The sequence below is a fragment of the Indicator indicator genome, chromosome 2 (genome assembly GCF_027791375.1).
Source record: "Indicator indicator isolate 239-I01 chromosome 2, UM_Iind_1.1, whole genome shotgun sequence".
In the NCBI taxonomy this organism is placed as follows: domain Eukaryota; kingdom Metazoa; phylum Chordata; class Aves; order Piciformes; family Indicatoridae; genus Indicator; species Indicator indicator.
The window spans coordinates 58,664,277-58,691,556 of record NC_072011.1 but is presented as its reverse complement, the minus strand read 5'-3'; the positions used below and the strand labels follow the sequence as shown (position 1 = coordinate 58,691,556).

General features: G+C 47.7%; 2 protein-coding genes across 5 annotated transcripts in view; both read left to right on the top strand.

Moving 5' to 3' along the window:
* Positions 1–317: 317 nt before the first annotated feature.
* On the top strand, positions 318–16,740 carry ENTPD6 (ectonucleoside triphosphate diphosphohydrolase 6). Of its 2 annotated transcripts, none has more exons than XM_054392600.1 (13): positions 318–599; positions 2,946–3,022; positions 3,766–3,909; positions 5,144–5,219; positions 8,269–8,304; positions 9,493–9,581; positions 11,328–11,407; positions 12,244–12,308; positions 12,663–12,764; positions 13,371–13,511; positions 14,872–14,928; positions 16,176–16,288; positions 16,651–16,740. In XM_054392600.1, exons 1-13 carry the CDS (start codon positions 341–343, stop codon positions 16,732–16,734), a joined length of 1,323 nt encoding a protein of 440 aa, XP_054248575.1. In that variant the 5' UTR covers positions 318–340; the 3' UTR covers positions 16,735–16,740. The 2 variants fall into 2 exon arrangements, with proteins under 2 accessions (XP_054248575.1, XP_054248585.1); XM_054392610.1 differs by having other exon boundaries at positions 5,126–5,219.
* Positions 16,741–18,727: 1,987 nt separating this feature from the next.
* Positions 18,728–27,280, top strand: part of PYGB (glycogen phosphorylase B) — a 30,270-nt gene continuing 21,717 nt past the window's right edge. The window contains exons 1-4 of one of the 3 annotated variants that reach the window (XM_054399222.1): positions 18,728–18,970; positions 21,920–22,021; positions 24,147–24,225; positions 25,142–25,245. In XM_054399222.1, coding sequence (XP_054255197.1) covers positions 18,728–18,970; positions 21,920–22,021; positions 24,147–24,225; positions 25,142–25,245 — 528 coding nt within the window. The remainder of the gene's footprint in view (positions 18,971–21,919; positions 22,022–24,146; positions 24,226–25,141; positions 25,246–27,280) is intronic. The other 2 variants (XM_054399223.1, XM_054399224.1) reach the window with 2 other exon arrangements.

Sequence of the window (27,280 nt, the reverse complement as noted above, 5' to 3'; positions counted from 1 at the left end):
TTGGACTTGATGATCTTAGAGGTCTTTTCCAACCCAAACAATTCTATGATTCTGTGATTTAACTGCAGGTTTCCCTGGGTTAGCTAAGATAGATGAGCACTGAAGTCAGCATCTTACTGGAGATGCTGAAGGAGCTGCAGGCACAAATCCTGTCAATTTTACTTCTCTAAGTCCCTTATCAAATAACCATCAGCCTCTTACATCCTTTCAGCAGGTTTACAAAGCCAAACCTATTTTTTTTCCCCTTTTTCTGCTGGATATACAGGAGTGATGTGAGAACCACCTGTACCGCGTGAAAGGCAGAACGTTCGCTGCAGGGAAGAAACAAAACGTCTGATAAATGGAAGCCATGAAGATATCAAAGCGTTTCTTTGCTTTTGGGATTTTGGCATGCATAGCTATTTATGTTGCCTACATCAAATGGCACTTGGATTCCAAACCTCTCGTGGCAGCAACAGAAGGATTGGTTGAAAGGAGGGGAGACAAACTGAGCCAGCCGGCGCTGACCGCGGGGCTGGCGGTCTTCTACGGGATTATGTTCGATGCAGGAAGCACAGGAACTCGCATCCATATTTTTAAGTTTACACAGCAGCCAAAAGGTATGGCCTGCTCACAGCATGATGGATTAATTCTTCCCTAATCATGGAGCAAATTATTTATGATTCTTTTCTGGGGATAGCTTGAAGAAAGGTGCTTCAGCTCTTTCTAGAGAGCCAGCAGGAAATGAGTCGCAATTCGAGCCTGTGGGTTTGGTTGAAGTAATGAAAACATTCCACAAGGAGAAATTGTTGTAATATCAGAATGGGAAGTAAATAGTCAGCCATGTCTGTAAAACAGAGCCTTGAAGAAGAGCAGTTTTTTCAATTACACTGCTTGGTGAAAGAGAGGATTAAGACATTGAGTTGTTGGAGTGAGTCCAGAGTAGGGCAACAGAGCTGGTGAAGGGTCTGGAGGACAGGTCTGGTGAGGAACAGCTGAGGGAACTGGGATTGTTTAGTCTGAAGAAGAGGAGGCTGAGGGAAGACCTCATTCCTTTCTACAACCCCCTGAAAAGAGGTTGGAGTGAGATGGAGGTCGGTCTCTTCTCCCTAGCATCAGGTGATAGAACAAAAGGGAATGGCCTGAAACTGTGCCAGGGGATGTTTAAATGGATGTTAGGAAAAATTTCTTTCTTTCAGGAGTGGTCAGGCATTGGAACAGGCTGCCCAGGGAGGTGGTGAAGTCACCATCCCTGGAGGTGTGCAAGAAACACATGGACATGGCTCTTAGGGACTTGATGATCTTAGAGGTCTTTCTTCTGTGATTCTGTGATAAATTCTCACTGCTTTATTCTCCAAGTTTTCACTGTGAGTTTGTTGTCTATCTCCTATTCCTGACAGTGAGCTACTTCTTGTCTTGTGTGGTTTAGGGCATCCTTGCCCTCAGTGTTGGCTTTAAATTGCAGAACTTCCCTGTTTGGTTAAAATTGCATCTGGGCAGAAGGTGTTGCTGAGAAGCAAGACAGGAGTCTACAAAACAGTTCCAATTTTCCTCTGAAGTGATAAGCTTTGTTTGTTTAGGTGTTGTCAGCTACTATTTGTGAAACACTTTAAAGATGAAAAAGACTATGAGGATGCTTTCAATAGGTGAGCTGAGGATGCTTTTCAAGAATTAGCAATGTGGTGTATGGTGTGATTGGCCTGTGGGGAGCACCTTGGGTCTGCAGAATGGGCTAGTGTGAGGCTAAGCCACCAAAGGCATTAAATATCAGTCCATGATTTCCTGCTTTCAGTGTGTTACCAAATCTTTGCTTCTTCCTTGTCTGCTTCTCTGGAGAAGAGAAGGCTAAGAGGTGACCTTATTGTGGCCTTCCAGTATCTGAAGGGGGCCTACAGGAAAGCTGGGGAGGGACTTTTTAGGATCCTAGGTAGTGACAGGACTAGGGGGAATGGAACAAAGCTGAAAGTGGGGAGATTCAGACTGGACGTAAGGAAGAAGTTCTTCACCATGAGAGTGATGAGACCCTGGAGTGGGTTGCCCAGGGAGGTGGTTGAGGCCCCATCCCTGGAAGTGTTTAAGGTCAGGCTGGATGAGGCTCTGGCCAGCCTGATCTAGTGTGGGGTGACCTTGCCCATGGCAGGGGGGTTGGAACTAGATGATCCTTGTGGCCCCTTCCAACCCTGACTGATTCTATGATTCTAAACACAATCTCAGAATATATTGTTTCTGTGGAGTGTGGGTGGGTACATGAGAAGGGTGTTGTGAAGCTCCTGTTGTCTTGCCTGCAGGTTCATAGCTTTGTCTGTACTGCAGGTTTCCAGAATACTTGAGTCTGGCTCCCTTGGCTGCCACTGAAAAAAGATGGTAAAGCTTCTGCTGAGTTTTGCTACAGTCAGGTTTAGCCAGAGCAGAGCATGCTGGAATGTGAGGTCTTCGTTGCTGCTGCAGTTTGCAAAGCTGCACCTGGCAGGTAGAAGGGCTCCAAGAGGGCTTACATCTATCTGGGGATTGTTGGATGTTCATGAAAAATGTGTGCAGTGGACACCTGAGAAGTAGTCATGACTCTTGGGAGCTAGGTCCACAACAAAGACTGTGTTTAAAGGTTGGGTGGCTTGGATAGTTCATTAGACAATTCAGTTGACTTTCATTATCACATAATGATGCAGTGGATATTAGGAAGAAATTCTTTCCAATGAGGGTGGTGAGACACTGGAACAGGTTGCCCAGGGAGGTTGTGGATGCTTCCTTCCTGGAGGTGTTCAGGGCCAGGCTGGACAAGGCCTTGAGCAACCTGATCTAGTGGAAGGTGTCCCTGCCCATGCTAAGGGGTTGGAACTGGATGATCTTTAAGGTCCCTTCCAACCCAAACCATTCTATGAATCTGTGTAATCTCTAAAATGGTTTTCTTATTGTGTATGCAACATTGTTTGTACCATTACTTATTTTGAAATCCTGTTTTTGAGCAGAGACTCCCAAATTAACCCATGAAACATTTAAAGCACTGAAGCCAGGTCTGTCTGCATATGCTGATGATGTCGAGAAGGTAATTTTGTTTCTGTTACTGTAAAATTATGTGCCCCAAAACCTCCTGGTTTTCATATGCCTCACCAATCACATCTTGCTAAGCTGCCTTAGTTTGGGGAAGTGTCTCCAAATGATAGGAGCCCACGGTAAAAGTTGGTCGTCATGCAGAGAAGCAAGAAAACAGAATGCATCCAGTTCCACTCAGTGCTGTTTTAATTAACCACGGTGGATGTTTTTCTTATCTCTGCCTTAAGAGTTTCGATGTGTTTAAGAAGAGAACCAAAGATCTGTGTTGAATTGAAGCAGAACCATTTCCAAAGCTGACCACAAATGGATTCTCAGGAAATAATAAACAGGCCAAATAATAGATGACTTTTATCCTAGCTCATTACCTTCTGGCTCACAGGGTTTTAGGGATTTTCTGAGCCACACTTACACCCAGCTCACAGTATTTTAATGATTCCAAAGGTCTTTTTTCCCCCAAGAATTTGTCATGCTCCCTTTTCAATCTTTTCGAACCAGAGAGGTCTGTGTCACTGTTTGACAAAGTGACTCTTCTTGTTCATGTTTGAACTGGGCAATCCCCATTATATCCACCAGGTATCACCCTTTGTGGATATCCACTTGTCTTTGTTCCATGTTCACAGTGAATCATACCTCTGATCACCCTTTTGCCTTTCCAGAAAAGAGAAATCTAAAGAGTTTCTGAGGTTTGAGGTTTTTTGTTTGTTTTGTTTTGTTTTGTTCTTTCTCTGCTCTCAGAGTGGCCAGGGAATAAAAGATCTCTTGGAGGTGGCGAAGAAGGAAGTTCCTGTGGAGCTGTGGAAGTTTACTCCTCTGGTTCTGAAGGCCACAGCTGGCCTACGGTTGCTGCCAGGAGAGAAAGCTCAGAAGCTGCTGGATAAGGTACAATTTCTTCTCTTTTGGGTTGCTTTCCAAAAATCTTATAGCAGAACTGAGTTCCTTCTGTGTAAGCTACATACTCCTTTATCTTCATGGAAGCATAGAATTGTTCTGGTTTGAAAAGACCTCTGACATCATTGAGTCCAACCATTATCTAACTCTGCCAAGGCTGGTGCTAAATCATGGCCCTCAGCATCATAACTTTGCATCTTTTAAATACCTCCAGGGATGTGGATTCTACCACTTCCCTAAGGCTCCCTAAGGAGCCTGCTCCAATGTCTGAGAGCCCTTTCAGGGAAGAATTTTATTCTAATCTCCAACCTAAACCTTCACTGGTGCAACTTGAGGCCATTTTCTCTCCTATGGCTTGTTACTAAGAATAAGAGACCAACACCCACCTTGCTCCAACCTCCTTTCAGGGAGCTGTAGAGAATGAGAAGGTCTCCCCTCAGCTTCCTTTTCTCCAGACTAAACAACCCAAGTTCCTTCCGCTGCTCCTCACAAGACCTGTTCTCCAGACCCTTTACCAACTTTGTTGTCCTTCTCTGGACCTGCTCCAGCACCTCATTGTCTGTCTTGTAATGAGGACCTTAAATCTGAACCCAGTCCTCAAGGTGCAGCCTCACCTGTGCCGAGTACAGGGGGAGAATCACTTTCCTGCTCTTGCTTCTTCACTGTGAGGGTCACAGAGCACTGGAGCAGGCTCCTCAGAGAGGTTGTGGAGTCTCCTCCTCTGGAGACTTTCAAGACCCATCTGGATGCATTCCTGTGCAACCTGTGCTAGATTCTGTAGACCTGCTCTGGCAGGGGCTTGGACTTGATGATTTCCAGAGGTCCTTTCCAACCCCTAACATCCTGTGATCCTGTGATCTGTGTCCATAGGCCTCTGTTGTGCTTATACTGCATAGAAATTGCAGTGCAGTAAGCTGGGTTCCCTTCTCTACCCATGTCCACCTCTTATTAATGGCATTTCTGAGCAGTCTTTATGCTTGAAAACCCCCACCCCCTTCCCTGTGTCTGCACCAAACTGCAGAGCTGGTGTGTAAATTGCTAACCTTGTATAGCAGAGTGCCCACTGATGCTTGTTGGGCTCTTGAAGCGAAGTGATGAGCAGCAGTCAGGATCTGGCCTGAGAAGAGAAGCAGTTTAAAACTGGAATGTTAAAAAACAAGCAAACAAACCTACTTCTTTCCAGCTGAAGAAAGATTTCTGAGTGTAGCTTTTATTTGAACTACAGGTGAAGGAGATTTTTCAGGCCTCCCCCTTCTTCGTGAGGGACAACTGTGTGTCAATCATGAATGGAACTGATGAAGGTAGGCTAACTTGTGGAGACCCTTTCTGCAATCCTGGAGATTCCTGCTGCACTGTGACAAGTCCCCATTCACTGTAGTGGGAACCCACAAACAGCAGGTTTGACAGAGTTTTTGTGCTGCCTCAGGCCATGCCAGACAAAGAGAACTTGTGCTGTTTTCCAATTTGAAGTCCTGAACCCTATCCTGATTTTCAGAGCTCTGCATGCCAAGCAGTTCCTCTGGGATCACCAGGAAGCCACTGTGCAGTCATCACTTCTGGAAGGATTTCTTTAATGTCTGCTTGTTGAGATGGTCTTCAACAAGTGGTTTTGCATGCTCTGCTCTCGACAGTGCTCGTTAGAGGTTTCTGGAAGTATTTAGTCATAATGTTATTTATAACTGATCTGGTGACCACAAGGGACAGCAGCATCCTGGCCTGGATCAGCAATAGTGTGGCCAGCAGGAGTAGGGAAGTGATCATCTCCCTGTACTCAGCACTGGTGAGGCTGCACCTCGAGTACTGCGTCCAGTTTTGGGCACCACAGTACAAGAAAGATATTGGGGTGCTAGAGTGTGTCCAGAGAAGGGCAACAAAGCTGATGAGGGGTTTGGAGAGCAGGTCTGGTGAGGAGAGGGGTTGTTTAGCCTGAAGAAGAGGAGACTGAGAGGGGAGACCTTATTGCTCTCTACAGCTGCAGATTGTAATGAGGCTGGTGTTGACCTCTTCTCCCCAGTAACTAATGAGAGGACAAGAGGTAGTGGCCTCAAGGTGCACCAGGGGAGGTTAAGGTTGGGTATTAGGAAAAATTTCTTTCTTGCCAGAGTGGTCAGGTGTTGGAACAGGCTGCCCGGGGAGGTGGTGGAGTCACCATCCCTGTAAGTGTTCAAACAACGAGTAGATGTGTCACTCTGGGACATGGTCTAGTGGTCATGGAGGTGTTAGGTAGAAGGTTGGACTTGATATTTTCCAACCTTAATGATTCTATGATTCTAATGAGTGTGATTTTGAATTCAGTCCTAGAAATGTTATAGAGAGGAGAAAATACATGCTGAGGTAAGCTGATGCTCGTAAAAATATTGCTAAGGATAGAACCTGGAATCAGTCCTGATTGAAAATAATCACAGAATGGCCTAGGTGGGAAGAGACCTTAGAGATTACCTAATCCAACCTCCCTGCCATGGGCAGGGATGCCTCTCAACTAGACCAGGTTACTCAAGGCCCCATCCAACCTGTACGCTCATCTCCAGGGAAGGAGCATCCACAACCTCTCTGGACAATCCATTCCAGAGTCTTGCCACCCTCACAGTGAAGAATTTCTTCCTAATCTAAACCTATTCTTCTTCAGTTTAAATCCATTTCCCCTTATTGGTGGATACTCTTGTAAAAAGTCCTCCAACTTTCCTGTAGGTTCCCTTCAGGTATTGGAAAGCAGTTATAAGGTCCCCTGGGAGTCTTCTCTTCTCCAGGCTGAACAATACCTATCCTCTTAGCAGAGGTGTTCCAGTCCCTGGATCATCTTTGTGGCCCTCCTCTGGACTTGTTCCAACAGATCTACGTCCCTCTTGTGGTGGGACAAAAAGTAATTTGAAGAATATCTAAATTCTAAGTAATCACACATTAAAACGTGGCTCAAATCTGCTTAGAACCCAAAATTTAGCTGTTTATGAGTTTCTTTTTTTAACTGCTTAATGGAAGAAAGACAATTGTAATTCTTCTTTTTGTTTTGTTTTCAAATCAGTAATAGCAGTGACAGCCTTCTTGGTTCAGCCAAGGGTTGAGCTGAGCTGTGCTCCCTAGCATGCCTCCAGTTTTAACCACAGAGACAAATATTTAAATTTGTTAACATAAGGAGCACTAAGTCATCTAATTTATGGGGAGAAGGTTTCTAAAACAAGAAGAAGAGAGAAACAAGTGTGGCTCACCAAAATGCTTAGAGGAAAACAAGAGAAAAATAGAACACTGAAAATTCTTGTTATTCAAGAGGAAAGTTAAGTGTTTGACATCAGACCAAAGCCTGCCAGTGGAAGTTTTCCTGGGAAATGAACAATGTGAATTTCAAATAATTTCCTTGTCTTTTAGCTGAGGGCTGAAGCCTTGGTGACTTCTCACCTAAGTTTATGATCTGTGAAATACAGATTTCTCCAGACATTTTATATATGGGGCTTCTCTTCCAAATATGATATAATCTCTGGTATAGGTTGTTCTCTTTGTCCTAGTCTTGGGTTTCAACAGCCATTGACAGTTGTGGAAACACTGGCTTTTGAGCAAGGTGGGTCAGGGGAGCTGAGCAGAGGCTCTCCACCTTTCTTGAAGGTCCTTCTTTGCTTAACTCAACTAGAGTTACAATGTGGTGTATTATTTACCTTCTTTCACCTTTCTGCTCGAACTCTGTGAGAAGAAATTAAAGGTATAACCTTAAAACTATCACAACTAGGCATCCATTGGAGAGTTTGAGTTACAAGACTTCGAAGAAAGAAGGCTCTGGAGAGACATTATAGAAGCCTTCTAGTACCTGAAGGGGGCCTACAAGAAAGCTGAGGAGGGACTTTTGGCAAGGCATTGTAGTGATAGGATGAGGGGGAATGGATTGAAGCTGGAAGAGGGGAGATTTACACTGGATGTTAGAAACAAATTCTTCCCAGTGAGGGTGGTGAGACCCTGGAACAGATTGTCCAGGGAGGTTGTGGATGCCCCCTCACTGGAGGTGTTCAAGGCCAGGTTGGACAAGGCCTTGAGCAACCTGGGCTAGTGAAAGGTGACCCAGCCCATGGCAAGGGAATTGGAACTAGGTGATCTTTAAGGTCCCTTCCAACCCAAACATTTCTATAATTCTGTGATTTGTCAAGGGAGACAGGGTGCTCATGGCAGACAGTGTCTCTCTTGTTGGATAACAAGCTCTGGGTTGCTAATTATTTTGTTAATAATCAGCAGTTAAACTTAATGCCTCCAGCTAAACAGATCCTACAGCAGGAAGACTTTGTAATACTGCTCATCTTCTTTGTTACTGTTGTTAGTTCAAATCAAATGCTGTGATGTAACACTGCATCTTCTGAATCTTCTCCTTACTAGGTGTTTCAGCCTGGATCACAATAAATTTTTTAACAGGTATGTGTAAATGAGCATGGATATAAAGATGTGACCAGTGCTGTGACATTAATCCTCTTTTCTGCCCCTGCAGGGGATTTTCTCTTTTGTTGGGGTGAACTGTAAGAAAGAAGGATCCTGGGAATAAGTCAGCAGTTGTTTAGTTGTTTTTTTTTTTTTTATACAAATCATATAGATTTTGGCCATTTACTTGATAGAGTGAGAGATTTAAGCCCTTTTCCTAGTTGTTTAATTGTAGCCTTTCCTTTAACTCCCTGTAGTGTCCATTTGACTAGATTAAAGAGGATTTTATTCCTTTTTAGAGTCTGCTGCTAGCTCTGGCTACGTGTTTAACATGGAGATTCTGGATGTGCTTGGCAGCTGCTTTCACAGAGTGAAAGAAAGTGCTATGCTGTTTCCTTAGGAACACACAAACCCCACACCTGTTTACACTGCTGAGTAAGAAAGGGGTAGCTGAAGAGTAAAGAAAGTAAAGAAAAGGGTAAAGAAGAAAGTAAAGCAGTCTGCCATCCCCAAGCACTCTGGTCTGCATTCACAGTATATGGAGCAGAACTAGTGCTCTGAAGCTTTTTATGCTCATAGGAAAGGTTAGAGATCTTCAGACATAAGCTACCAAGAAGTATTTAGAGATATATGGCACAAATGAGTCTTGTCAGGAAGGGGTGTCTGAAGGATCTAAGAAGAACTGGATTTAAATGAGAAGAAAGGTCTGGGTTGGCAGCAGGAACATTGCCAAGAGAGCTGAGTGTCTTAGACCCGTTCTTTTCAGTCTGTCATCCCCTTGGCCATAGGAATCTGCAAAATATCTCTAAGGGATCAGGGAGAGGTGGCCAAGAAAGCCACATTCCTCTCTGCTACAAAGTGGTTACCAGAGTAGAGTCTGTAAAAGGATCCTTGCATCTACTGGAAAAATGTTTAGGAATCCAGTAACCAAAGCTGCTGTAATTAGGGCATGAACAGCCACCAGACAAATAAGAGAAACTTTGTCACTTGAAGATTTTCAGGTCACCTTGATAAAGCCAAATAAAAGTGTCTGGTAGTTGATGGTATAATCTAGTGCTGAGTGGGAACTGTCAGATGGAGTTAGGCTGTCTTCTCTCTTTACTACTGTACTTCTGAGGGTTTTGTGCCTAGCCAGTTTCTCACAGCATCCTACCATGTCTTTCTCTGCTCTGTCACACATTTCAGGCAGCCTAGATGATCCACAGAAGAGAAGTGTGGGGATGCTGGATTTGGGTGGTGGATCAACACAGATCACCTTCCTTCCACGCACGGAGGTAACGTTGGGACATGCTGGTGCAGAAATCACTAACTACTCCCTTTGGTTGCCCTGGGAAACAGAGCAGGGCTTTGTCAGTGTGCCATGAAGCCATGCTTTTGACAGAAAACCCCAGGTCACTTGGTCACCTCTTCCTTGTTCTAGTCAGTCACAGAAGCATTCGTAACTCTGACTCCATGGGTCAGTGGTACATCTATCAGGACAAGAGGAAATGGCCTGAAATCATACCAGGGGAGGTTTGGGTTGGACATTAGGAAAAATTTCTTTGCTGAGAGAGTGGTCAAGCATTAGAACAGGCTGCTCAGGGAGGTGGTGGAGACACCATCCCTGGAGGTGCTCAAGAAATGGGCACTTTGGGACATGGTTTAATGGCCATGGTGGTCTTAGGTTGATGGTTGGACTTGGTGATCTTAGAGGTCTTTTCCAACCAAAATAATTCTGTGGTTCTGTGTGGTGAATCTGTCAGGGGTGCTTTTTCTCGGGGGGAAAATGCAGGTTTGCCTGAGTGTCTTAATCCTTGGCTCTCAGTTTGTGCTGCTTATCATGAAGAACTCAGTGCTGTTAATGAATTCAGGTCCAACATTTAGCCTGTATTAGGTTTTAAGAACTCAAGATGGCTTCTTGATCCTTGTTTCTGTGTTTCCCTGAGTTCACTCATTTACGAGTGAATGCCTTTTAAACTGTTATGAAACTGTTGTTATTATTATTAAACTGTTACTGTGCACAGTGCACGGCTGATGATTGTCATGCCAGCTTCCTGTGTTCTGTGTGCTGGAGGCCCTATGGATGTGGAGTTGTAAGGCTCTGGCCTGAGCAAAGATACTGTTCATAGTAAAGCTACACAAAAACAAGGGGCTGGGATGCTGCATCAAGTGTCCCAGCCTGAGCTAATCCAGACATTGTGCTCTTACAGCAGAACCACAGGAGATGTGGAAATTCTTGGCCTTAGAGATGGTGTTAAGGTTTGAGCAGCGTAAATAGCATCATGGCCTGAGCTTTGCTCTTCACAGCCACGCTAGCTGCCCTGGAGCACTTGGGGAAGAGGCTGCAAAGTGCTTGAGATAATAACCCTTTCATTTCTTTAGACCACAGGCTGGTCCTCACTGTTCCTTGGCAAGCAGAGTGATGTGTTTTTCCTCTGGCTTGTGCAAGTTCACAGCTGAATTCACTTGAGTAGGAAGTTAATGCATGCCTGGCTTTCACATTATCTTGCACTCTGTTTTCCCTAGTAGGGATCATGTGAGATGGAGTTGCTGTGTAGCCTCTTGACAAAAGCAGTTAAGAGCTGGTATAGGAATTCCTTTTAAATTAAAAATAATGATTTTATACAGCAGCTTGGTGTGGATTAAAATAGAAATGTAACCAGCTTCAGGTGCAGATACTGTTTGAACTCTAGGTTTTGTTGTTCTGGAGGCGTTTAAGGCCAGGCTGGGGGAGGACCTGAGCAATCTGATCTAGTGACAGGAGGGTTGGAATAAGATGATCTTGAAAGGTCTCTTCCAACCCAAACCATTCCATGCATCTATGGATCAGTAGTCAAAAGGAAGTACTTGCAAATTTACAATGCCTCTTCGAACCATGTTAGAATTGTTTTATGTCTTTCCTGATGTTGTGGAAGATTGATGCTTTGACTTGATGATCTTGGAGATCTTTTCCATCCCTAATGATTCTGTCATTCTGTTGTGTTGTTGATGTTTGCTGCTGCTGGCAGACACCTCGCAGTGACACCATTTTCTCCCTCCAGGCAACTCTGCAGACATCACCAGCTGGCCACACGACTTCATTTCAGATGTTTAACCACACCTACAAGCTGTATTCCTACAGGTTGGTTGTGGGAAAGAGAGCACACTGTAATAGACAGAAGCTTTTTATGGAGTTAGTGAGACCTAGGTGTTTTGCTGAAGTTGGGTGCTTTCAAATCAATGCTGGGAAGAAGCAGAGAAACCTGAGTCACATTTTTGTGGTGGATTATCTTTGGCTGCCCACCAGGTGCCCACTTAGCTGCTCTATTGCTCCACTTCAGCAGGAAAGGGGGAAGAAAAATCTTGTCAAGATAGGACAGGGAGGTCACAGACTCATCTTAGAAGTTAATTTATTGGCAATTAAACATTATGACAACATGAAATAAAGAACAAAATAAAAAAACACCTTCTCTGCCCCTGCTCCTTCTCAGGCTCAGCTTCATTCCCAATTCTTCTACCTCCTCCCTGCTGAGCAGCACAGGAGGATGGAGAATGGGGACTGCAGTCAGTTCATAGCAATTTCTCTCTGTCAATCCTTCCTCCTCACTTCTCTTCCCCTGCTCCAAGTGTTTTGAGCAGAGGGAAGCAGCTTCTCCTCACCTTTTGTTCATTGTGAGGTGCGTTTGGGCTCAGAAAGAGTCAATTCTGCACACTAAAGGCTGTGCTACGTTTGAGGAGGGTAGGCAAAATGTTAGGGGAATGCCTTCAGCTTTCTTCAAGAGCCAGATTACTGCTGACAGCTGCTGCCTGTGCTTTTTCAAAGAGGGATTATCCTTCTGGGTAAGAGTAATGCAAGAGTAGGATGTTACACTGTTCCTCCTACGTTCCCCTCGAGCCATGTGGCTGGGACCATGCTGTCACATTGTCAGCAGTGTATCAGAGGAGGAATGTTACTCAGAGGTTTTTGTCTCTTTGCAGTTACTTGGGACTCGGGCTGATGTCAGCAAGGCTTGCCATTTTAGGAGGAGTTGAGGGAAAACCCTGTAAGTTGTGGACACTCCTCAAGTCTTGGCTCTAAGCGTAGGGTATGTAGCCCTGCTGTGGGGGGAGGAGTTGCCTGTCCCCTTTACACTGGACTCAAGGTTCCTAAGTGGTATGTGGACTCCTGTCACCATGGCTGGGTGCATTTGAGATGAATGCAGGAGGTGACACTGCTAGATCCCAGAAGACTTGGATTCTTGTCAGCCCTGGGGGAGGGCATGGGACATCTAAGCCATGGCTGGGGCTTAAAGGTGCTTTACTGAGGCTGTGGGATGTTATGGAGAAGTACTGGGGATGAGTGATCTGACATTAACTCCATATCTTTTCCTTAATGTGGCTTTGTTTTACTTCTGCAGCAGGAGAAGGGGAGGAATTGATCAGCCCTTGTTTACCACCTGGCTTCAAATCTGAGTGGCAGCATGCTGAGATAGTGTACAAAATTAAAGGACAGAAGGCAGGTATAGTGATTTATCACTCTTCCTATCTAGGCCAGTGTGCTATTAGCAGAGTAAATGATATCCTCAGTCTCTTGCAGAGTCACTAGATCCTCTGTTTACTGTTCTGTCTGGCTCCTCTTGATGTGCTGCTGCTAAAGAGATTCTGCAGCTCTTTTCTTCTTGTGCTGTGGTGTCTGTCCAGTCAGTAAATCTGTTAGTAGTAATGAAGGAGGAGTTGAGCAATCCCTGAGCAGGTCTTTCAAAATCTTTCTGCCTCAGATGATAGTGTCCATCTCTGATCTCTCACGCACCTAAGTCTCACGCTGAGGATGATTAAGTGTTGCCACTGGAAAAAGATACAGATTGCAGTTGCCTGAGAAGAGCTTAAGAGGTGCTATTGTGCAAAAGGAGGCCTCTTTCCTGGCAGATCCTAGATGAAGTTTATGTGTATGTAACTCAGGTGTTCAAGGCCAGGTTGGAAAGGGCCTTGAACAACCTGGTCTAGTGGAAGGTGTCCCTAGCCATGGCAGGGTGGTTGGAATTAGATGATCATTAAGGTCCCTTCCACCTCAAACCATTCTATGATTCTGTGTAATTTCCCTGTAATGTTTCTTTGCCTTCTTTTAGGTGAGCCTCTGTATGAGTCATGTTCTAACAAAGTTGCAAAGATGCTCTATAAAAAAGTCCATAGAGCTGAGGAAGTGAAGGACTTGGATTTTTACACTTTCTCCTACTACTACGACCGTGCAGCAGAGGTTGGTCTCATAGGTACGTTTGCTCCTGTTTAGGTTTCATTTTAAATGACAAATGTGGAAGAAATGGCAACACACAAATCATGGTGCTTGCACCTTGTGAAAAGTTTTGTAAGCAGACTGCCTGCATTTCCAGCAGGACCTTGCAGTCCTGGTGGAGAGTAAGTTATCCATGGGACAGCCATGTGCCCTCGTGGCCAAGAAGGCCAATGATAGCCTGGGGTGCATTAAGAATAGTGTGGCCAGCAGGTTGAGGGAGGTTCTCCTACCCTTCTGCTATGCCCTGGTGAGACCACATCTGGAGTATTGTGTGCATTTCTGGGTTCCCCAGTTCAGGAGGGACAGGGATAGACTAGAGAGTGTGCAGGGAGGCTGCGAGGATGATGAAGGAACTGGAACATATGTCTGACAAGAAAAAGGTGCTAGTCTCTTTTCAGTGGTGTTCTTTGTTAGGACAATGGACACAAACTGGAACACAGGAAGTTCCACCTCAGCAAGAGGAAAAACTTCTTTATTGTGAGCATGCCAGAGCACTGGAACAGGCTGCCCAGAGAGATTGTAGAGTCTCCTCCTCTAGAGACTTGCAAGACCTGTCTGGATGCATTCCTGTGTGACCAGCCCTGGGTGACCCTGCTTTGGCAGAGGGGTTGGACTCAATGATCCTTCCAACCTCTAACATTCTATGACTATGATTTTATGGTTGTCTGATTAACTACAATAAAAAAAAAAAGAAAAAAAAAAGAAAAAAAGCCCTTATAATGATAAACATATTTCTTGAGCAGTGAAGTGATCTTGGGCTTGCTTCAGTGACCTTTCTAGCTGGCATGAAGATTTTCAGATCATTCTGTATCTATTCAGAATGCATCCCATCTCTTTTCCAGCAATATGCTGCTGCACAAAACGCTGTCTTCAGAGGTGGAAAGCAGATTATGAGACCTCAAGCTAGTTGGGACACCCTCCCTTCTTTAGCCACTTTGTTTTACAAATAATTTCAGCTGTAATAGGTTGCAGAGCACCACTGACCTGTCAGATCTGGTCAAAGGTGTTAACTGTGCTCAGGCTGCTGCCTGGGGCAGGGCAGCAGAGATGTGGGGATAAGGTGAGAGTCTGTAAACCCTTTATTTAGGAAATTGGAATAAAGGTTCTATATAAAACTACATAACAAACATAAACCAAGGCTATTGAAGCTATATGAATAATTTTTTTTATATATGTAGTTCTCTTCCCTTTAAAGCAAGTGTGAGTTTTGTCATTGATTTCAGTGGCTCAAGGTATGATTGCCAAATAGCTTTTATGACTTGAATCTGCAATTGACTTTATACAAAACCCACAAAAGACCACATTAGTTTTGTTGTGTTTTTTTTTTTCTCTTTTAGATAAAGAAAAAGGAGGAAGCTTGACTGTTGGTGATTTTGAAATTGCAGCTAAATATGGTGAGTAAAACACACACACTGCTGGTTGTGTGTAAACTCATACCCAGTGGCAAATGTGTGATTTTTTTTTTTTTCTTCTCCATGGCATCTCACCAACTTTTCTGCTTATTTCTGAAAAATCTCAACTATTTTATTACAAAGGCCTGCAGTGATAGGCTGAGGGCCAGTGGTTTTGAACTAGAGAAGAGTAGATTTAGATTGGATGTTTAGGAACAAGTTCTGCACCATGAGGGTAATGGAACACTGGAAGAGGTTGCCCATAGAGGTGGTTGGGGCTTCATCCCTGGAGATACTCAAGGTGAGGCTCAACAGGGCTCTGGGCAACCTGACCTAGTTGAGGATGTCCCTGCTTACTGCAGGGGGGTTGGCCTAGATGACCTTTGGAGGTCCATTCCAACCCAGACCATTCTATGATTTTTATATTAGCTCTTGATTTTGCAGCTCAGGTCAAACACCCCTTAGAATATTTACATGTCAAACTTCTCAGAAGAATTCCTGATAAACTTGCCAGTTAACAATTGTCCTGAAATAGAACTTTCATAATAGATGTGGGGCTTCTCACCTGCTCTAATCTCAGGTAATTTTTCTTTTTGGCTCAAGATTTCTTCATGTGCTTTGATTGTTAATTGGAAAAGAGGAAAAAACAGTTCATAGCTTTCTGCTTTGTGAGCTGCAGAGAGAATTGCCTATGCAGATTTACAGATGTAAACAGTAATTTTTTTTTAATCCTGCAATCTGGGGGTTTTTGATAAATTTTATGACTGTCCAAAAAATTGTTGCAGTTCTACCACTTGTGTAATCCTGAGAAAGGAAGTGAGGTTTGTTTTGGTTTTATCTTTTCTTTTGTCTTTGTTTTTCCCTTCCCCTTGGGTTTCATCAGCATCTGTCAAGTGCTTAGGCTTGAGAAACACAACACACCTAAGGCTGCTCAGATTTTCTTTAAAGGTTTGAAGTTAATAGAAGAAAAGTTGGGACACCCTTTTCATCCTTTCCTGGTGAGATGCAAGGAACTCATCTGTCTTAGGGGAGAGACAGAAGGCCTTGGTCTCTCCTCCAGTGTGCCAAAGCTTTTGTGCTTCTCCTAACATGTACATGTCCTTTCAGCCCCATTGTAACAAGCTTCATCACTCTGCAACTCAACTGCCAAGAGGTGTTTTGTGGATTCATTTGAAGCTTTTTTCAGAGCTGGGCTGATGCCAGCCCTGAGCCCACAGTGTGCATTCAGACACTGCTTTCTTTCTCCTTAGTGTGCAAGACGATGGAAATCAGCCCTGGAAGCAGCCCTTTTCTCTGCATGGACCTCACATACATCACCTTCCTCCTGCAAGAACTTGGCTTCCCGAAGAGCCAAGTCTTTAAGGTGATGCACAAAAGGGATTGCTGGGGAGAGTTGGCAGGAAGTTGCCAAGGCAGTAGCTGTCATGCCAGTAGCTCAGTTCTTGATTTGCCTTCTTCCTGCAACACATGGTATGTCACCAGGGGTGGAGGGACTGTGTCCCCATGGTGGTGATAATTGTCTGGTGATAACCTTCAGCACTGTATTTATAGAATCATTTTGGTTGGAAAAGACCTTTTAAGATCATGGCGTCCAAGAATTGTCTTAACTTTGCCAAGCCTGGTGCTAAACCATGTCCCTCAGCAGCACATCTCTGCCTGTTCTCCTTCTCCCAAAGAGCTGTGATTTAACTTTATTTTTGTTTGTTTATTTCTATTTTGTTGCAGCTTGCCCGGAAGATTGACAACGTTGAAACGAGCTGGGCGTTGGGAGCCACCTTCCACTACATTGACTCACTCAATAGGTACTAAAGCTCCTTGGAGGTTACTTTTGGGGAATCTCAGTTCTAGGAAGCTCAACACAGGAGAATCTGTTGAAGGGCCTGGGTTTTGGCTTCCAGAATGCTTTGGGAGTTCATCATAAACTAGACCCCTTCACTCCCATCCCCTGCCAAGACCCCCTCCGTCACTGCACTTTTATTTGCAGTGCAGAGTCCACTCTCTAAAGAATGAGCCTTGATGTGACAGTGTCTGCAATCAGCTTGATGTTAAATTTTGATCACTGTTGAAGGAAAACCAGGACTCTGCAGGCCATCTGTGATCTCTATGAGAAAAAAAAAAAAACCTTTTTTTTTTGGGTTTTATTTTTTTGGAATGTGCCTGTACTGTGTGCTTGTACTGTGCTGAAGTCGCTGTAGGAAATGATCACTCCAGAAGGAACTCTTTACCATCCTGATTTCAGGGTGTTTTTTCCTGTTTGCCAGCAGTTTTCAGTGATGACTTTTATTTTACTACTTCCGTGTTTTGAAGGTGAACTTGTGTGTCGGTGCACAAAAACAATGCCCTCACTCCAGCAATGGCTTTGAAATGGAAGTCTCAGCTCTGCTTTCCACTTGCTGAGCTGGAAAAGCTCAGGAGCACTCTAGAAACTAAACATGGACTTAAGAAGAATAAATCAGAGCCTATAAATCCTGTAGGGTTAAAGCCTACAGCCTTCTGTTGGCTCTCTGGCTGTTAGGAGGTAGATGGTGGAAGACTTCTGCTGGATCTAGATGAGCAAGGCCTGGGAGTTGGGTACAGGGCTAATGATGGATTTGACAGTTCTGGAGCTGGTCAGGGTGATTGATGAGCAAGATGCAGATACAAAAAAATAAGGCCTGAGCATGGCTTCTTGGACCTCACAGACATTTGTACCTTGGCAAGGTTGCTGCAGGGCCTGGGATAAAAGCATTTCTGTGGCGTTCTGGGTGCTGCTTCCTGAAGATGCATCTCATTTGATAAATGAATGTATTGTGGTTGCACTGAGCTGTGGCAGGGTAGCTGCAACGCACCACTCCAACAGTGTCCTGGAGGTGGGCTGAGAAATGATCTTGGAGGTGGCAGGAGCCGAAAAGGGCATGCAGTAACCTAACTGTGAAACTGCATTGTGTCTGTCTGGATGTTCAGAGCAGACCCCAGTGGTCTTTTGGGGTGCAAAAGAGTCCAGCCTCCTGAAGAGCCAGCAGTGCCTGCACTAATGGCCACAGTCTTGTCCTTTCCATGGCGTAGTGAGATGTTGTATGGTGGCCTGCTTGGCTGCTGGCTCTGCAGCTGACTGTACAGGGGACACTTGAACCCTGCTGTACTGACAATAAAACCCCAATTTAAAACAAAAACATGCTGATGGTGGTGTGGCTTTTGGCACTGGAGCCTGCAGGGCAGGTAGGTGGAGAAATGAGTGAGCTCAAGCCATTTCCATCCCCTCACACCATCACAGCCCCAGATACCACCCCTGTGCCCCTGCATGCCATCTCAGCTGCCATATGCCAACCCTGTTCCTTATGCCTTCCCTTGTCTCCTAGAGCCGTTTCCATCCCATCACACCACCAGAACCCCAGATACCAGCCCTGTCCCCCCACACACCATCCCAGCCCCTACATGCCATCTCAGCCCCCCATATGCCATTTATAGCCCCCATGTGCCAGCCCTTTCCCCCCCTGCCACCCTTTCCTCCTCAAGCCATTTCCACCCCCTCGCCGCCACAGCCCCAGATGCCATCCCTGTGCTCCCATGCCATCTCTCGCCTCCTGAAGCCATTTCCTCCCCGTCACAGCCCCAAACGCCTTCGGTATCCCCACACGCCATCCTTGTGCCCCCTCCCCCGCCACCCCCGCGCTGGGGGCCGGGCCAGGCCGGGCGCCGGCTGTGCGGGGGCCCCGCCTCGTCGCGGGCTGGGGAGGCGCAGGCGCGGCGCTCCGGGCCCCGGCTCCGGCTGCGGCAAAACCAGAGCCAGAGTCGGAGGCAGCGGCGGGCGGGCGGCGGCGATATGGCGGCGCCGCTGAGCGATGGGGAGCGGCGGAAGCAGATCAGCGTGCGGGGCATCGCGGGGCTGGGGGACGTGGCGGAGGTGCGCAAGAGCTTCAACCGCCACCTCCACTTCACCCTGGTCAAGGACCGCAACGTCGCCACCCCCCGCGACTACTACTTCGCGCTGGCCCACACGGTGCGCGACCACCTGGTGGGCCGCTGGATCCGCACCCAGCAGCACTACTACGAGCGGGACCCCAAGGTGAGCCCTTTCCCGGCCCCGCCAGGCCCAGCGGGGACTGCCGTGGAAACTGGCACTTGGCTGCGCCTTCCCCTTGGTCCTGCCAGTGTTTCCGTGTCCTCCCGATATGGCATCCCCCACGGCCGTGTCCCTCGAGGGCATCTCGCCGTCTCTCCTTGGGCGTCACTGCCGCCGTGGCCGTGTCCCATATGCACCTTCCCTGTGGGCTGTGTCCCCTTGGGCGTCACTACAGCCGTGGCCATGCCCCTCATATACCTTCTTCCTTCGGATGTGCTCCCTTGGGCATTACTAGAGCCATGGCCATGCCCTTCATGTACCTTCTTCCCTCTGGGCTGTGTCTCCATGGGCATCACTACAGCCATGGCCACGTTGCTCATGCACTTTCTTCCCTCTGGGCTGTGTTTCCGTGGGCATCACTATGGCCATGTCCTTTGTGCATCTCACTGTTGAGTTCTTCCCCTAGGCATTGCCACAGCTGTATTCCTTGTGTCCCCGTGGGCATCACCACGGCCATGTCCCTTGCATGCACCTCCCTTGATGCCATCCATGTTCCCACACAGCATCTCTTGCCCCAGCTGTGTCACTTGTGCACCTCTTGCCATGTCTGTCCATGGGCATCACCACAGCTGTGTCCTACGCAGTTTGTCGTGGCTGTGTCCCCAAAAAGCTTCTTTGCAGCCCTGTCCTGTTGAGCCTTGCTGCAGCCATATCCTTCCTCAGGCATCCCCATGACTGTGACTCCCTGTGCCTTGTTGCAGCCATGATCTCTGTGATCCTCCTGAGAGCATGTCCTCACAGGGGCCTTGATGCTGCCACTCCTCTGCACCCTTCAACATGGCCATATCCTACACTCACACCACTGTGGCAGTGTCCCCTGCAGGCATCATAGCCTCTGCATCTCAACACCTCTCACTATAGCCACATCCTGGCTTTGCTCCTAGAGAACCCACAGCCACCTGGGCTTTGGGCAGGAGTTTCTTCCCTCATGCAAACCAGACAAGCTCTCCCAGGTCACCAAACTCTTAGTTGTTGGTGGTTCCTGGGGTGTTCAACCTGATCCCGCTTCTCCTGCCTAGTTGTCAAGTCATGCTGGTGATGCTGGAGATGTTGGGAGCTGCAGGACGTTACTCAGCCTTAATCCTTTTAATTTCAAACCCGTTGCAGTGCTTAGCTGGAGAGCCCCAGAGGGCAGGTGTGTACTGGAAGAGGCATGTAGCTTTTTGGCATGCAGGCAGCTGCCTCCTCAAGTCAGCTCTTCTTTCAAGGTTGTGAATATTGGCCTGACAGAAGAAACAAGCTGCACTTTCACACCAGCATGGCTGTACATGCACTAGGAGTTCACACCAGTGTGCAGAGCTCTCCTTTTCTGCTTTCTCACCCAAATATGCTCTGATCCATACTGCTGCACTAACAAGTGATGGTACAGATCCTGGAAAGGCTAAGAAGAGCCACAGCTGACTCTGCTTACAGTCCCCCGTGCTTAGATTTCCACTAGAAACACATCCCTGTGGGTGACTGAAAGGAGCAGAGTATTTATGCTTCTGGGCCATGTTTTCTGTCTTTCTAATGTGTCCCAAGGAGCAGATGGACCCTTTCAGATTCAGAATCATAGACTGGGTTGGGTTGGAAGGGACCTTAAAGATCACCTAGTTCCAACCTCCCTGCCATGGGCAGGGACACCTTCTGTTAGACCAGGTTGCTGAAGGCCTCATCCAACCTGGCCTTGAACACCTCTAGGGAAGGGGCATCCACAACTCCAGAACTTCCCTGGGCAACCTGTCTCACCACCCTCACTGGAAAGAATCTCTTCCTAGTCTCCAGACTAAATCTCCCCTATTCCAGCTGAAATCTATCTCCTTCCCCTGCATCCTATCACTACAAGCCCTCATGAAAAGTCCCTCCCCAGCTTTCCTGTATCCCTCTTCAGGTACCAAAAGGCTGCTCTAAGGTCTCCTTGGAGCCTTCTCTTCTCCAGGCTGCACAGCTCCAATTCTCAGAGCCTCTCCTTACAGGGGAGGTGCTCCAGTCATCTGCTCATCTTTGTGTCCCATCTCCTCCTAGCAGAAGTAGCAGAATGAGCAATCGAAAGATCTCAACTAGGAAGAAAAAAGAGATTCCAGGGAAAGCATGATTTAAAGTCAGGCTGTTGCTCCCTTGAAAATTGCTGTTTGTTTATAAAAACATGCAGAGCATTAAATCTGAGTGCAGGCAGAAGTTTGCCCAGCCTGCTTCCCGTCCTACAAGCAGGCTTTGGTTAGCATTCACCACACAGGCTCAGCTCCTCTGAAACTTGGAAGGTCGCTGCAGAGCTGACCGTGCTGTGTGGCTCTGCCAGGAACCCTGCTGCCCATGGGACACTTGATTTGTTCAACAGGGTGAAAATGTGCCTGTGAAACTCAGCGTGGGGAGAGTGAGAGGACCTTTCTTTTTTTTTTTTCTTTTTTTTTTTTTTTTACCCACAGAGTGCTGGAAAGCTGCTAGCAGGAAGGGGCCTGGCCCTAAGCCCAGACAGCGTGCGTGGAGCAGGGGGGCTCGCTCTGCCTTTCAGCAGGCTCTAGGTCAGCTTCAGCTCGGCCTTGGGGCAGGGGGGAAACTTTTAAAAGCCCAGCAAGCTGTAAGCATCACCTCAGCTGAGCGTGACAGTGTAGAAATACCACCCTCCAGCATCCCAGATAATTCTTGCCCTAAGTTAATTAGGGAAACTCTTAAGAGGCAACGAGATTTTGCTATAGAAGGCTGTTGGCAGGGAGGCGGGCGGCCGAGGCTTGGCCGGCATCCCTCCCGCCTGAGATCCTTCTGACAAACAAACTCTGGTGCGGGGTGTTCAGGGGCAGGCGCCAAGAGCAGGTCTGGGAAGTCATCCCTGACTGAGCCTGGCCTTGATTTGAAGAGGTTTTGGTGAGGGGGAAGTGCTTTGCTACGTGTAAGCCTCTTGCTTTGCCTCCCCAGCGCATTTACTACCTGTCCCTGGAGTTCTACATGGGCCGCACGCTGCAGAACACCATGGTGAACCTGGGCCTGCAGAACGCTTGCGATGAAGCCATCTACCAGGTGATGTCTGGAGGGGTACCTCTGGGAAACTGGCCAAACTCTTCCACACAGAAGGGCTGAGCATTCTTATTTCTCAGGGCTGCCCCCTAAGGATCTGTTATTTTGACTAAACAAAGTGAGGCTTGGCTGTCTGTTGGTGGTTTTCATCCCTCAGAGAAGACCATGGTGGGACCTTGAGGTTCCTTAAGAGCTGGAGTATCGTTTTTTTCTTAAACCACCCTTTTCCTCTAGTGGCTGGGAAAATCCAGAGTAGTGTCCAGAAAGCAACAACCATTATCCCAAAAGGTTAGGTGGTCACAGGCTGCAGATAGCTTTCCATGGCTAGGAGAGATGATGACGGCTCATTGTTGTCTAGGCCAGAAAGGGAAACTTGAGCACCAAAACAAACTACACTTCATACCTGCAGGTACACAAGGCACCGCAGCAAGCACTGCCAGAGAAAAGTGAAGCACTGGGGAGGAAGAAAGGGATGGGGGATGGAAATTGTTTGCTTGAATCAAAACGTTGTGGGGGTTAGTTCAAACTGGAGAAAACCAGCTGAGGGCCACTAAGGCAATCACAGACGTGAGGCCTTGATTACTCAGACTTGCAGACACCTCTGCAGCAGGACAGTGAATTTTTTGACAGAGTATGAGTTTCTGGACTTTCTCCCCTCAAAGCTTTATTTCCCCTGTCTCCTTTTCCCAATTGGATTGATCCATGTTACACTTCCTAGCAGAAGTTGGGCTCTGTCACTGTCTCTCAATATGAGGTGCTCTAATTGCTGGTGAAACATTCTGGTGAGCACTTTTCCCTGTCAAAGGGAAGGGATTTCCAGGGTGGGACCTGACACATTTCCTCTCTGAGGTGTTGTGCCTCAGAGGGCAAGCTACTTTCTTTCAGGGAGGATCCTCAAGATCCTTTGCAAGGCATTTTCCACCTGCTGATTTGGCCTGGTGTGTGAGCAGAGGCTTCCCTCTCTGTAGCCTCTTGACATGCATGGCCAGTGGCCAGCTGGGATGAGAGATCTCCTATCTAGCATGGCTCTGCCATGGAGAGAACTTTTGTGACTCTGTCACACTCTTCATAAGTTTTTCCTGGCTTGTGGTTGCAGGCTGTTGCCCCTGGCACTGAGGTGAGGCACTCCTGGAGAGTCCTTGCTGCTGGTGCACTGTGCTGGGTTACACCCATCCTGGATGGGGCTGAAAGAACCCAGCCCCCAGGGGGACAAAAGAAACTTAATCCAGGTGGGACTTGGTTCCTTCCCCCCCCAGGAGAAGGGGTCCCCTGGCGCAAGAGTTGTCTATTCCACTCTCCCTTCCTGTCTGGCAAGCCTATAAAAAGGGCCGAGGGGAGAGGCCAAGTCCTCCTGCCCAGCAGCAGCCCAGAGGGTCGTGCTCCACCCAGCGCCGCCTGGGACAGGCTTGCTAGACAGGAAGGGGGAGTGGAATAGACCATCTTTGAGCCAGGGACCCCTTCTCCTGAGGGGGTAAGGAACCAAGTCCCACCTGGATTAAGTTGCTTTTGTCCCCCTGGGGACTGGGTTCTTTCAGCCCCATCCAGAATGGGTGTAACCCAGCACATGCACTTAGCCTTCAATCGGCTGCAGCCCCTGAGCCAGAGAACAAATGGCCTGAGAGATGCAGCAGAGGAGATAACCACTTCCAGCATGGGCTCTGGCCAAGGAGCTGGTGGCAGGCTGGGCAGGATGCGGGAAGGCATGGAAAGCAAATGCCCTTCCTCAAGGACTGGGTGGGTGTGAGCAGAGGGGCAGCACATGTACCCTGGCAGGACTCGGCTGTCGCTTGCACACCTACTTGTTCATTTGCCATCCCATCTCCAATGACAAGTCCTGTGGAAGGGCCTTCTGCTGGGAGAGCCTGCCAGGAGATGAGGTCTCTAAGGAAAGCTAGTTTGTGGGCAAGTGATGTTTGATGATGGGCTAAATCATTTTCCAATTAATTTAGCTGCCCAGGGAGCAGAGGCTGATGAGATACTTTGTGAGGAGGGAATGCAGAGAACCCTGTGGGTTCCATTTCCTGTGGTGTGGGTTGTTCTGCCATCTGTGTTTGCTCTCCTCAGAGAGCACTCCCAGGGCATGGCCTTCAAGTGGTGACATGTTCTGCTGTGGCTCTTTCCCCTGTAGCTGGGTTTGGACTTGGAGGAGCTGGAAGAAATCGAAGAAGATGCTGGGCTGGGAAATGGAGGCCTGGGCCGCCTGGCAGGTAACATGGGTAGAGTGAAGCACAGGGACTGAGGGTGGCCAGGCTGGAAGCTGTGGCAGCTGGCACTGCAGTGGGACAGCTGGCAGACCTCGGCTCACACATGCTCTACAGCCCTTCAGCAGCATTGTGCCCTTCTGGCCTGCTCCTGGCTGTCCAAAAATGAGCCTGCTTCTCACTGAGGGAATCCAGGAGTTGTGTAGTTGTATAGTGCACAGCACAGCAGGCATGGCTGTGGCTGAAAGAGGCTGTCTGCAGCATTTCTTCTCACCTCCCTGTGGAATCTCCCACTTCTTGGAGGCACCCAAGCACTTAGGCAGACTGTTGGCTGCTATTTTCGTCTGCCTGTCCTGTGGGACTGCTGGAGGTGAGAACTCCCCAGTGTGGAGGGAATGCTGGAGAGCTGTTCCTTAGCAGAGCTGCCCCAGCCTCAGGGCTGGGAGTGTTTACTTTGAAAGCAGTAACTGCGAAGTAGCTGGTGAAACTAGCAGTTGAGTTAGGGTCAGAAGGGGCTTACAGCAAGGTGTGGGCACCTCATGCAAGTTTAGAAGAGCTCTCACAACAAGGCTGGGTTTGGGGTTTTGGTGACCTGTCCTTGTCACCAGCTTCGAGGTGGTCATGGTGGCTTGGTGGGACATGCATTGAGATCTTGCTGCAGACTGTCCTCTTCTGTCCCTTCTGCACATGGATTTCCTTGGAGCAATAAATGTTTCCACATTTGCAAATGTGCCACTGGTTGTGGCAGCTCCTCACTTGTGCAGCACACCGGAGCAGGTGCAGTGGCCACGGGGTGAGGTTTGGACACGTTCCTGTGTGGCCTGCCCTAGGTGATCCTGCTTGAGCAGGGGGGTTGGACTAGATGATCTCCAGAGGTGCCTTCCAGTCCCTGTGATTGTATGACCAAGCTCTGCTCTTCCAGCTTGCTTCCTGGACTCCATGGCCACCCTGGGGCTGGCGGCGTATGGCTACGGCATCCGCTACGAGTTTGGTATCTTCAATCAGAAGATCGTTGATGGCTGGCAGGTACATTGGCAGATTTAACTCAACCTTTCTTCTCCTGTTTCCTGGTGTGGTGGCTCACTCTGCCTAGGGACAAGACCTGTCCCCACTACTGGTGCTGCAGTGCCTTGAGCTGGTCATAAACTGGGAGTCTGGCAGCCAGATGGGCTGTCACTTCCTACTTGTGCTGAGCAAAGAGGCAGTGGAGGGCAGTAGGGGGGGTGTGCTGCAGGTGCTCAGGCAGGGGCATGTGAAAGCTCATCTCTGCCAGTTACTAACCTGGTGTGATGGTATTGGAGCTGAGCCCACAAGGGCATGGCTGCAAACAGGATTCCTTGCCTGAAGCAGCTGCAACAAACTCAGGAGTCTGGCAGTGAGTGAGCAAGGACTGAGGCTAAGGATGGAGATGTAGCTAAACACCTCAGGAGAGTGTCTGATGGAGAATGAGTTTGAACACAACAGAACACATGCAAGTGCCTGGAGTGCTGCTGTTCCTGTGGGTTCCCTGGGAGACTGGCAGCAGGAATTTAAATAGGATTCTAGTGTAGCGTGAACCATCACAATATTTATCAAGTGAAAACAGGCAAAACAAACTGCCCCAGTTGGCAGCTTTCCCCAGTGTATATCTGGAAATGGTTTCCATAGATCTGCCTTGCTCCTTACATGGAGCTAAGAAGGCTATCAGCATCCTGGCCAGGATCAGCAATAGTGTGACCAGCAGGACCAGAGGAGTGATTGTCCCCCTGTGCTCTGTGTTGGTCAGGCCATACCTTGAAGATTGGGTTCGGTTTTGGGGCCCTCACTACTAGAAAGACATTGAGGTGCTGGAGTGTGTCCAGAGAAGGGCAGCAAAGCTGGTGGAGGGTCTGGAGAACAGGTCTGGTGAGAAGTGGCTGAGGGAAATGGGGTTCTGAAAAAAGGAGGCTGAGGGGAGACTTTGTTGCTCTCTACAACTCCCTGCAAGGAGGCTACAGCCAGGTGGGGGTTGGTCTTTTCTTCCTAGTAAAGAGTGATAGAAGGAGAGGAAATGGCCTCAAGTTGCACCAGAGAAGGTTTAGATTGGAGATTAGAAGAACCTTCTTCCCTGAAAGGGTTCTGAAGGACTGAAAGAGGCTCCTCAGGGAGGTGGTTGAATCCCCATCCCTGGAGGTGTTTCCAGGAGGCAGACGTGGTTCTGATGCCCATGGTTTAGCACCAGCCCTGGTAGAGTTAGAGAATCATTGGACCTGATGATCTTCAAGGCCTTTTCCAGCATAAACCATTCTGTGCTTCAGAGCATAAAGGACCACTTTTCTCCTTAAAATAGTTCTCCGTAAGTCAGGGTTTGTGAGAGCTTTGAGGGTTGTTTTTCCCTCCTTCCCCACAAAGAAGCTGTAGTGCTAGGCCCTATAAATAGTGAAAAGAGGGGGGAAAAAAGCATTCAGTGTAACTGGCCTGAGGTTACTCCAGAAAGCACAGGGGTGGTAGTGGTGCTGGCTGTGGATCAGATCTGCCCCCTGCCTGGCAGAAAAATGCCTGCAGGCACACAACATCTCTCCAAGTGCCTCAGCCCTTCTGGTCAGCCTTGGTGTCCCTTCTAAATTCACTCCCATTGGTGCTGTTATGGGCAGAGAGAAGTCCTCTCTGTCAGAGGGCAGAGAAGGCATCAAGACCTGGGTTACAGGATTTGGTTTGTGGCCAGGAGCAGCACTGATGGGTTTCTAGGGAGCCCCATCCCATGTTTCCTATGATCACAGTCAAACTGGATGTAAATGCCTTGAGACAGACTGTATCATAGAATCATTTTGGTTGGAAAATACCAAAATGATTCATAGAGTCCAAGCATCCTCTTAACTTTACCAAGGCTGGTGTTAAACCATGTCCCTCAGTACCACATCTCTGCCTCTTGGAAACACCTCCAGGGATGGGGATTCAACCACCTCCCTGGGGAGTCTGTTCCAATCTTTGAGAACCCTTTCAGTGAAGAAGTTACTTCTAATATCCAACTTAAGCCTACCCTGGTACAACTTGAGGCCATTTCCTCTTGTCCTATCCCTTGTTACTAGGGAAAAGAGGCCAA

Excerpts from the sequence above, each read along its gene's own strand:
- ENTPD6 (XM_054392610.1), top strand. The coding sequence starts at position 341 with ATGGAAGCCATGAAGATATCAAAGCGTTTCTTTGCTTTTGGGATTTTG. Across the intron at positions 13,512-14,871 it reads AGCAGAGGTTGGTCTCATAG|ATAAAGAAAAAGGAGGAAGC; the intron begins GTACGTTTGCTC and ends TTTCTCTTTTAG. Across the intron at positions 14,929-16,175 it reads TGAAATTGCAGCTAAATATG|TGTGCAAGACGATGGAAATC; the intron begins GTGAGTAAAACA and ends CTTTCTCCTTAG.